Below are 12,523 nucleotides of genomic sequence, written 5' to 3' on the forward strand. Positions count from 1 at the left end.
TGACAAGGTCTATTAGGAAAGTCTACAACATGATCTCTGATGGATTAGTGCCCAAACATAATGTATAATGCTGATGAAGCATCTTTACGGTGGCAATATCTACCCAGGAAAATTTGTGTCTCCAGATAAGTCAGCATCCTCAGAATTCTAAGTCTCAAAAGAAAGGTTACCATTCTCATGTGTTTTACTATAGCTGGAATACACAAGCTAAAGTCATTAGTCACTGGTAAAAGCCAAAATCCTAAGGTCTCCTGGGGAATCAAACTTCTCTGTGTTGTAAAAGGCCAACAAATATGGATGGTTTCAAGTGAAATGTTAAGTGACTTGAGAATCATTTTGTGCTTCAGGCAAAGGAACACTATCAGTTGGTTATTCTTAAAAATTGCATGATTTTATCAGTGTTGGACAACTGCCCATCATATTTTGTTGTGAAACTCCCTATAAAAGACAATGTCAGTGGTGTCAGAAACATTCTCATAGACCAAGGAATTCTACATTCTTTTAAGTGCTTCTATAAAGATGAATTCATTAGGAAAATGCTAAATGCCAGCAATAATGTCAAGTAGATTCAGGCATTCCAAAAGGACTTCACCAGCAGGAGCATTATTTAGTGTGCTACTAAGACATGAACCAAGGTACCCAAGGACATTTTGCATAGCATAACTTGAGGCCTAGGTGATCCATATTTCCTTCAATTTCATGTTTCAAAAGCAAAATAAATCATGCAGGGTTTAGTTTAGTGTGCTAACAGATTGTTGTGTAAAGAATCAAGGATGTTACATGATGACAACATTTAAGAAAGTAAGAGACTTGTACAAGTAAGTAAACTTTAACATGAAATGTATACAGCTGGAAATAGCAAAAGAAACCCTAAGGAGTTTTAAAGCTATGCTAGAAGCAAGATAATTAATTGGTCGACTACTTATTGGTCTACTACCTCGCAAATGCGGGAAAAAAAAAAAACTACTTATGGAAAATGGTGAATTCATTCATTGGCAAAAATATCAAATGAATTTTTACATGTGTATTAATGATCGAGAATGCATGTCCGAAATCCAGTCTCATTGATAAGAGAAAGTTCTTCAACAAATTGACGTACAAACTATCAGCAATAAAAGGAATAAAAGTAAATAAAACAGCAGACCCTGATAAGTTTTATGGCATGACAATGGAAGAGGTGAGAAATTATATAGTTAAAAGCCATTTGCTACAAGGAAAGATGCAAGTGAATGGAAGTTTAAAAATAAAACACTGTTATTCAAAAAAAGGTAATAAGTAACTGCCCAGAAACTGTCGTCCAATTAGCTTAACATCTGTAATTAGAAAACTTATGGGAACCATCATTTGAAACAGAACTGTAAACCATTCAGAGGACCACCACTTAAACAATTTTCAGCGTGGTTTTCAATGAAACTGCTCATGGCTGACAAATCCACTTGATTTCTTTTATGACATAATCAACATGTATGACAAAAGTAAACCATATGATGTAATCTCTCCAGATTTTCAAAAAGCATTCAATAAGGTTCCACATGCAAATTCATCTGTAAACTTTTTATCCAATGGTCTGTTGCTGTTTGAATTTCTCTGTATAAGAATAAAGACAATGCTCTTCTCATGGTGAACAAATTGTGAGTGATACACAGTATTGCATATGGTTATGAATCCAGACCAGGCAAAAACAAATGAGTGAATGAAGATGAGATTTGAAAAAACAGTACAAGAAACTAAGAGAAGGTCTAGAGGATAAGAACTTCATTATTGAAGTACACATTATGAATGTGCTCAAAATTCAACAAATCCCTTTTGAATAAAAGGCAAATATATGAAACACGTGAAACTGCAACACACATTAAAAAAGTTTTCAGAACATAGTGAAAGTCCTGCATGAGGGAACCTTTGCCTTCAACTGCTAAAGGTATTGCTTCATATTCACCCACTCCAGAGATATTGCTAAAATGCACCCTTATCCGGATGTGAAACTACTTAAAAAAGATTTTTCATACAGCCCCTGCTTTACATGCAAACCCACAATGAAAATTTGCTAAGTAAACAACAAACTTTAAGTACATATTTCATACATCATTTGCACAATGACCTAAAAATTAGGAGATTTCAAATCTGGCATGACTCAGATCCCAGGCATTCTAGATTTAGGATCAGGTACCTGATCGAAATTGACAAAACCGAAAAACTTAACCAGCACTTAAAACTTTCTTTGCTGGACAAATGTAATCAGTAAAAAAAATCTCATGCACATATGAATATCTTCCTGCAATGTGTGATTGGCTACTTGTACAGTATGTGGAGAAAGTTCCACACTATAGGACCCCATCTTTTATAGTTAACATAGGTAGAGTTCAACAATCATAAACCTTCTTCACCTATCACAAAATTTTGCCATTATGCATGGCTACCATCTAGTACTCACTGCAAGAAAACTTCATGTTAAGAATTAAGAGCTGTGTGAGTTTCATGCTGTTTTCAGTAATACATAAGATGGAAAGACAATGTGTTCATGGACAATGCAAGCAACACACATACATGTTAGAAAGGGTGAAGCAAATATATCTTTTTAGCAAAATAATGTCTTAATCTGAGAGAACTCACTAAAACCTGCATGGGCTTTTGGTGATCTAAATGCTCCTGTGCATATTCTAACATGTAAATTAGAAACAACGTTGACCATTTTCAGAATGTAATCAGTGGCATAGGAATACCATATACCTGGTAACGACTGTCCCGTTTTAATTCAATAATGATTATAACCCTAAGAGTAGTGAGACTACCCTCTGAATATTTAGCAGCTTTGTCACTTTACTATCAAAGTTATTGATCTCAGGAGCCCATGTCAACTTTCTCTTTAAAATCAAAAACTTTTGCCTCCTCTTAATTTGGAATAAAAAATAATTGTACATGTGGAATTCCAGTACTTTTAATTGATCTTATAAAGTGTATATCTCCATCTTTTTGTTCTGAGAAATTATAACCAGAGTTTTCTACCAAATCAGTAATCTTGTAAAGGTCTAATAGCACATTCAGATGATGACCATGTACATCATTAACATAAAGGGATGTTCTAACATTCCCTGGAATAGCATCTACAACACTATAATGGAAATAGAACAGGTAATACTTAATATACTGCCCTGTGGCACAACCTCTCACTGTGGGAATTCTCTTGAATCTTCTGTAGCAAACCTCACCTTAAAAGTCTCCATCTTTCAATAAGTACTGAATACATCTTAACTGTCTGCCTTGAAGGCCTACTCCACAGAACTGCTATATGATACCATATCTCTAAGTTATCTCATAGTCCTCAAGAGCACAGAACACTACAATTGTATGATGATTAGCATATCCTTTCTAAATGGCATATGACATTCATATCAAGAGGTGTATTGTAGATTGAAACTTTCTATAACAATATTGGAATGGAGTGATACAATTAGTTCTTTCAAGGTATCAAACCAATTTATGATTAATAATTTTTTAATAGTTTGCAAAGATAACTACAGATGCTCCTCAACTTACGACTGGATCACGTTTCGATAAATCCATTGTAAGTTGAATACTGTAAGTTGAGAATATATTTAATATGGACATTCAATACTGTACATCTAACCTACCAATCATAGCTTACTACATTAAACATTCTCAGAACACTTACATTAGCCTTCAGATAGACAAAATCATCTAACACAAAGCCTATTTCATAGTGTTGAATATTGCATCATCATAAAGTTGAAAATCATATGTCAGGGATCATCTGTAGTCAGAACAACTGTAGCCATGGCATGATCTTTACCTGGTTCAAGCATAGCATGAATATGGAAACTTTTCCAACAACACGGGAGAACACAAAGCATCCAAATCAAACAAAAGAAACCTAAAAAGAATTCTATGGAGGCTTCAGGAAGATCTTTTTTAAATATCCTCTTATGTGGAGCACAAGATTCACTGTACGATAGAAATGACGTCATTTCGTTCAAATAAAATAGCTCAATATAGTCCTATTATCAAAGGAGACATATAGGGGGATGCTCTCACTCTGCCTCATTTTCTGGAAGTCCCTATACATATTATGCACTGAACAGAAACTTACAGCGAGAATATAAGCTACTACAAAGGGGTTGCTACTTTAGTGACTTAATTACTATGGCAAAACAAAGGTAAAGGTAAATAGATTCCCACCAACTTCTTGATTTTTTTCCCAAAATTTTCTAAGTATGGTACAAGAGCTATCCTCCATATACTTTATCTATGATGCCCTCTTAGGCTAGCTTGAAAATCTTTTTCATGCATGTACTCTCTGCTAAAGTGATCTATTAACCAAAGTATTATAATCCCTTTAATCTTCTAATCCATATCAAACGAGTGGTTCTACCATGAAACTAAAGATCATGACTTTCTGTTCTTGTTTTAAGGAATGCTGTTCTTGGCGGCAACTAAATTCAAGTCTACAAAATAACCTCAGGGTTCTTAAACACCACGAAACTCACGCACTCTTTAAGCAATCACAGCTCTAATTCTAAATTCATCTAAATTAACCAGCCCAAGTTTCCTTCTAAAATGGCTATCTGGTGAAGAATTTCACATAAACATACACTGATTAATTTTCTTTTATGAACATAGCCCTCACTAATATAATATTGATCAATGTCGCAGAATGATATATCATGATCCAAACACTCCAACATGCTTATTCTATTTTCCAAACATTTTATTACAAAGAACAAAATCTCTTAATTTCTAAAACTAGTCTTGGCACACATACTATCAAAAGTTAACATGAGGTGAAAGTCGACTACAAGGGAAGGTGAGCTGTTTCCACTAGTTCCAATGATCTCTACTTCACTTACTATTATGAGGACCACATTACAAACAAATATTTCTACATACTTTATCTAGTACACTCAGCCATATACTTATGCATGCAAATTATACATACATTTTGCAAAATACAATACACATTCATCTTAACCCATCACTTTCCCTGATCTTCCCAGCCCTCCCCACTATTCAGATATTCATCGTTAAGGGATAAAAAAAAAATATGACCTGCAGGTCTTACAAAATCTCAATGATTTACAAAGCTACAATTATGAATAACATGCCACATTCAATATATTCATCTCTGCAACCCTAAACTGAATAATCACCATGTATTCAACAAATGAGGCTTAGGCATCAATACCCTAGTTAAAGTTGCTGGTAATGAACATATGTTCACTACGGTACTGTTGCATTACCACTTTATTGAGATTATGTACACATTAAGCTCTGTTAACGTTGGTAAATTACAAATTAACATTTTACAACCAATGTTGACAACTTGAGCCTACCCCAACAACCCCCCCATCTCCATAAAATCCTCTTAACTGGAATTCGTTGTACATTTTGAAGTTCGTTCATAGAAAGCTTTCCTCTCAATCATCCACATAAACCAATCCAAGTCTGGGATCCAACCAGTCCTGCAACTTTCCCTCACCAAAATGCCACTAGTGATCTTAACAGCTGCAGGACCCCCCCAAGCATCACTATCTTTAAACCACGACAATGGTTACGTTATCTAACACATACAAATAAACTTAAGTGTCTTCTTACTTAGATCTGAAGCCTGCTGTCCCATACTTGATCTGCTTTTTCACATTTTTAGGGTACTGTGCCTTAGCACATCTCACTGCCTCTGCTGCGTTCATCTCCCTCCGGCTGCCGTGGTGCGACTGACGGGTCGGCGGTGGGATGGTGCGGCGTGCCTCGTGGTCGGCGTCGTGGACGTGATGGCTCGCCTCCTCCAGCTGATCCGTCAGGTGTCAGCTGGCAGGTCTTCTGCACAGACATGTTAATCCTCACCTGTCATTTCTCATGGCTGGCGTATTTCAATTACATCACTCATTATCGCTCTCTCTTTCAGTTCTTCGTACGACGTTATGTGTAGTTTTTAGTGATGGAAGTCTATCATGAGAGGGAATATTCCGAATTTCATGGAGGTTTCAATAAGAACTTGAACATTTTTGAGGTTATTTTTCTTTCCATGAAGTATCATCGTTGGGATATGGTAGGTCAGGATATTTTTGAATATGTTGGGCTATTTTTTGTTACGGAAGAATATCCCAATTTTTTTTTTTTCACTGCCTGGTGCAGTGTATACTGCACGGAAGAAAATTCTCCGTTTTTTCAGTAATTCTGTACAATGAATATATATATATATATATATATATATATATATATATATATATATATATATATATATATATATATATATATTAGCTTGGTGTAAGATGTTATATTGTGAAAGATGGATTATATTCAAAAGCTTTCACCAAATAGAAATCATTTGTATCCATCCATTAACTTCTATTCCATTTACATAAGGATGGTCCAGTGCAAACTCACACTTCCTTATCTCTTAATTGATTTAGCAAAATTGGAACCCTCAACTATGTATCATAATTTCCTGTTTTCTCAAGGTTGAAAACTTGTTTCAGTTGCAGTTAATCTTCGTATCTTATGAATATAGAACATCTAATTATAGATAATAGTTAGTACAACAGATAAAAGTAAATCATGACCAGAAGATCTTGACACTCAAAGACAGACGCACTTTGCTATGCACCATATATATATATATATATATATATATATATATATATATATATATATTTTTTTTTTTTTTTTATTTTATTTATTTTGCTTTGTCGCTGTCTCCCGCGTTTGCGAGGTAGCGCAAGGAAACAGACGAATGAAATGGCCCAACCCATCCCCATACACATGTATATACATACATACATACATATATATATATATATATATATATATATATATATATATATATATATATATATATATATATATATATATGCGTGTGTATGTGTGGTATCGGACTCAGCCTGCTCGAGGTTACACCACAAGTGAAAAGTCACCTCTGGCGAGGTCATATCGAGAGAAAATGTCACTCGAAAGGAGTACACCATTTTCCAGTTTCTGGAAGAAACACAGCACTGGAGCTGCAGGAGCTCTTGGAGTGACTATCACGAGGTCCCATGGCAATCATAAAAATAGAAATAAATCATATATACTCACACACACAAACATATATATATATATATATATATATATATATATATATATATATATATATATATATATATATATATATATATATCCCTGGGGATAGGGGAGAAAGAATACTTCCCACGTATTCCCTGCGTGTCGTAGAAGGCGACTAAAAGGGAAGGGAGCGGGGGGCTGGAAATCCTTCGCTCTCATTTTTTTTTTTTTCAGTTTTCCAAAAGAAGGAACAGAGAAGGGGGCCAGGTGAGGATATTCCCTCAAAGGCGAATAGTATGAAAAAAGAAAGATATATATATATATATATATATATATATATATATATATATATATATATATATATATATATATTATATGGATGTGAGGCATGGGCTATATATATATATATATATATATATATATATATATATATATATATATATATATATATATATATATATATATATATTGGGGAAGAGCAGTGTGGTTTCAGAAGTGGTAGAGGATGTGTGGATCAGGTGTTTGCTTTGAAGAATGTATGTGAGAAATACTTAGAAAAGCAAATGGATTTGTATGTAGCATTTATGGATCTGGAGAAGGCATATGAAGGTATTAAGAATATATGGTGTGGGAGGCAAGTTGTTAGAAGCAGTGAAAAGTTTTTATCGAGGATGTAAGGCATGTGTACGTGTAGGAAGAGAGGAAAGTGATTGGTTCTCAGTGAATGTAGGTTTGCGGCAGGGGTGTGTGATGTCTCCATGGTTGTTTAATTTGTTTATGGATGGGGTTGTTAGGGAGGTAAATGCAAGAGTCTTGGAAAGAGGGGCAAGTATGAAGTCTGTTGGGGATGAGAGAGCTTGGGAAGTGAGTCAGTTGTTGTTCGCTGATGATACAGCGCTGGTGGCGGATTCATGTGAGAAACTGCAGAAGCTGGTGACGGAGTTTGGTAAAGTGTGTGGAAGAAGAAAGTTAAGAGTAAATGTGAATAAGAGCAAGGTTATTAGGTACAGTAGGGTTGAGGGTCAAGTCAATTGGGAGGTGAGTTTGAATGGTGAAAAACTGGAGGAAGTGAAGTGTTTTAGATATCTGGGAGTGGATCTGTCAGCGGATGGAACCATGGAAGCGGAAGTGGATCATAGGGTGGGGGAGGGGGCGAAAATTTTGGGAGCCTTGAAGAATGTGTGGAAGTCGAGAACATTATCCCGGAAAGCAAAAATGGGTATGTTTGAAGGAATAGTAGTTCCAACAATGTTGTATGGTTGCGAGGCGTGGGCTATGGATAGAGTTGTGCGCAGGAGGATGGATGTGCTGGAAATGAGATGTTTGAGGACAATGTGTGGTGTGAGGTGGTTTGATCGAGTAAGTAACGTAAGGGTAAGAGAGATGTGTGGAAATAAAAAGAGCGTGGTTGAGAGAGCAGAAGAGGGTGTTTTAAAATGGTTTGGGCACATGGAGAGAATGAGTGAGGAAAGATTGACCAAGAGGATATATGTGTCGGAGGTGGAGGGAACGAGGAGAAGAGGGAGACCAAATTGGAGGTGGAAAGATGGAGTGAAAAAGATTTTGTGTGATCGGGGCCTGAACATGCAGGAGGGTGAAAGGAGGGCAAGGAATAGAGTGAATTGGAGCGATGTGGTATACAGGGGTTGACGTGCTGTCAGTGGATTGAATCAAGGCATGTGAAGCGTCCGGGGTAAACCATGGAAAGCTGTGTAGGTATGTATATTTGTGTGTGTGGACGTGTGTATGTACATGTATATGGGGGGGGTTGGGCCATTTCTTTCGTCTGTTTCCTTGCGCTACCTCGCAAACGCGGGAGACAGCGACAAAGTATAAAAAAAAAAAAAAAAAAAAAAATATATATATATATATATATATATATATATATATATATATATATATATATATATATATATATATATCTTATCTTTCCTAGTCATGCACATCGTTGCCATTGTAACGAGTAGATCATAACAGCAACAAAGATCCAGTAAAAACACTTAGGTTTATCAGTTTAAAACCCTTATCTTACGGCCGGGGATTTAAGCGTTGCCTAATCACTACTGTGACTTGAAGAATCCAGCCACTGCTGTCCACCTTTCCAAATTATTAATCCGAGTCGTGTAAACATAGCAGCCACCCCGCTCCGACTTTAAAATACATGTTGTGCCAACCCTTCCCAAGTGTTTACCTTATGAACAATACAGTCCACTGCTGCCAATCTTTCCAAGATGCTAACATCGGTTAAACACTCACAAGTTATGTGACTTAACATGATGTTGCCAAGCCTTTCTCTACATGTTCTTGCCAAACCTCCTTCAATGTATCAAACCTCTTGTCAATTTCCTGAAGAAAGTCCTATGGTATGGACTGACGTATTGACTTCTCAAAATATCTCCTTTATTTCTCTAGTGCTGATTTTATCTTCAATTATATAAAAATATATAAGTGAGCTTGAAAAAGAGACTTGTGCAGAGCAATGTCAAGAGATATTGAGTGTGGAATGGCGAAAGGTGAGAGCAAATGAAGTAAGGGGAGCAAGTGACGACATTTCTAAGAGATACATTTGGAATGTGAACAGTGGAAATTAAGCACATTGAAAAGGGTATTGAGTGGTGGGGTGAAGAAGTGAAGTTGCTAGTGAAAGAGAAAAGAGAGGTGTTTGAGCATTACTTACAGAAATGGAGTGCAAATGATTGGAAGATGAATAAGAGGAAGCAGCAGGTCAAGATCAAGGTGCAAGGGCTGAATGAAAGGGCAAATGATTTTATGACTGGAGGATGTATAAGAGAAAGCAGCAGGTCAAGATCAAGGTGCAAGGGTTGAAACAGAGGGCAAATGAGGGTTAGGGTGAGTATCAGTAAACTTTATGGAGAATAAAATGTTTTGGTGGAAGGTAAATAATGTGTGAAAGACAAGAGAACTAATGGGAATATTGGTGAAGGAGGCAAAAGGAAGTGATAATAGGTAGTGAAGTGAAGAGCAGATAGAGCAAATATTTTAAAGGACTGTGTTAGATGATATGAGTGGCAGATGTAGGGTGCTTTGGTCAGAATGGTATATGAAGTGAGAGTCATGGAGAATGCTTTATGAAAGAGAGGTGATGAAAGCCTTGTGTTGGATGAAATGAGATAAGGTGCCTGGAATGGATGGTACTACATATGGATTCATTAAGAAGGGGGGGTGACTGAGTTGTTGATTGGTTGTTAAGGACTTTCAGTGAATGTATGGATCATGGTGAGGTGGCTGAGGATTGGCAGAATATATGTATAGTAACACTGCATGAAAACATGGAGGATAAAGGTGAGTCTTCAAACTACAGAGGTATATATTTGTTGAGTACACCTGGTAAGTTGTATGGAAGGCTATTGATTGTTGAAAGTAGGCATGTACAAAGCATCAGATTTGGGAGAAGCAGTTTGGTTTTATAAGTGGTAGAATTTGAAAGATCAGAAGTTTGCTTTAAATAAAGTGAGAAATACATAAAAAACAAACTGATTTGTATATGGCATTTATGGATCTGGAGAAGGCATATGATAAGGATGATAGAGATGCTTTGTGTAAGGTCTTTAGAATATATGGTGTGGGAGGAAAGCTGCTAGAAGCAGCAAGTTCTTATCAAGGGTGTAAAGCCTGTGTACCAGTACAGAGGAGAGTAAATGGTTCCAAGTGGAGGTAGGTCTACAGTAGGGTTGTGTGATGTCACCATGATTGTTCAGTTTGTTTATGTATGGGGTAGTGAGGGAGGTAAATGTGAGAGTCTTGAAGAGAGGTGGTTACACAGTCTGAGGGGAATGAGACTGAGTCAGCTGTTTGCTGATGACACAGCACTAGTGGCAGATTCTTGTGAGAAACTGCAGAAGTTGGTGACTAAATCTGGAAGTGTGTGAAAGGTAAAAATGGAGTGAATGTGAATAAAAGCAAGGTTATTAGGTTCAGTGGAGTTGAGGGGCAGGTCTGTTGGGGTGTGAGTTTGAATGGACAAAAATTGGGGGAAGTGAAGTGTTTTCGATATTTCAGAGTGGACATGGCAGTGAATGGAACCCTAGAAGCAGAAAAGAGTCACGGGGTGGGGAAGTGGGTGAAGGTTCTGGGAGCACTAACAAATGTGTGGAGAGAATGTCTGTCATCTGGGAAGGTAAAAATGGGTATGTTTCAAGGAATAGTAGTCCAAACAATATTATATGGATGTGAGGCATGGGCTATAGATAAGGATGTGTGGAGGAAGGTGGATGTTTTGGATATGAAATGTTTGAGGACAATATGTGAAGTGAGGTGGTTTGATCGAGTAATTAATAAAAGGGCAATGAAAAGAGTGTGGTTGATAAAGCAGAAGAGGGTGAGCTAAATGGTTTGAACATATAGAGAGAATGAGTGAGGGAAGTTGACAAAGAGGGTATATGTGTCAGGGTTGGAGGGAACAAGGAGACTGGGGAGATCAAATCAGAGATAGAAGGATGGAGTGAAAAAGATTCTGGGTGGAGAAAGAGAAGGATGGAGTGAAAAAGATTTTGAGCAAGTGGAGCCTGAACATGCAGGAGGGTTAAAGGTGTACATGGGATAGAGTAAATTGGAATGATGTGGTATACTGGGGTCAATGTGCTGTTAACTGATGAACCAGGGCATGTGAAGCTTCTGTGGTAAACCATGGAAAGGTGTGTGGTGTGGACAGGGAGCTGTGGTTTTGGTGCTTTACACATGACAGCTAGAGAATGGATGTGAGTGGATATGGCCTTTCTTCATCTGTTACTGGTGCTACCTTGCTAAGGTGGGAAATGGCAATCAAGTGTAAAAATTGGAAAAATATGAGCTACACAATAATATGGGTGAAATGCAAGGGAAAATATACTTTCTGTGTAACTGTGTTACAAGGTGTTAATGGGCTCCACCTGCAGGAGATTATACTGCCAGGCAAGGCTGTATCACTGGGAGTACAGTTCTGGCAAAGAAACTTCTCACTCCAAAGGAGGCTACATTTCCCTGCTGCTGGAAGTAGTGCATCCTTGGGCTGCAGGGGCCTTTAGAATGAGGTCCTTGGTAACACTAGGACTCTCATAGAAACTGGGGTATTTTTCTTCACACCATTTGCCATTTCCCAGATTAGCGAGGTAGCGTAAAGAACAGAGGACTGAGCCTTTGAGGGAATATCCTCACTTGGCCCCCTTCTCTGTTCCTTCTTTTGGAAAATTAAAAACGAGAGGGGAGGATTTCCAGCCCACAGCTCCCTCCCCTTTTAGTTGCCTTCTACAACATGCAGGGAATACATGGGAAGTATTCTTTCTCCCCTATCCTCAGGGTACTATAAATAAAAAAAAAAAAGTGTGTTACAACAAAAGGTATAAATCATACACTGAAACTCATTTTGGCTGACCGGGTTACTTATTTTAGCATATAGGAACAGAGATTTTATACAACCAGCCATACAACTGAAAGCTTTCCACCCTTAAAAGAGAAAAAGAAAACAATGAAA

At 37.2% G+C, this 12,523-nt stretch overlaps 1 protein-coding gene across 1 annotated transcript in view; it reads right to left on the reverse strand.

Annotated features, from left to right (window-relative positions):
* Positions 1 to 5,764, reverse strand: part of nst (phosphoglucomutase 3-like protein nst) — a 38,627-nt gene extending 32,863 nt beyond the window's left edge. The window contains exon 1 of the mRNA XM_071674697.1: positions 5,608 to 5,764. Coding sequence (XP_071530798.1) covers positions 5,608 to 5,702 — 95 coding nt within the window. The 5' untranslated portion in view covers positions 5,703 to 5,764. The remainder of the gene's footprint in view (positions 1 to 5,607) is intronic.
* Between the last annotated feature and the right edge of the window lie 6,759 nt (positions 5,765 to 12,523).

Source organism: Panulirus ornatus, chromosome 20 (assembly GCF_036320965.1).
Source record: "Panulirus ornatus isolate Po-2019 chromosome 20, ASM3632096v1, whole genome shotgun sequence".
NCBI lineage: Eukaryota > Metazoa > Arthropoda > Malacostraca > Decapoda > Palinuridae > Panulirus > Panulirus ornatus.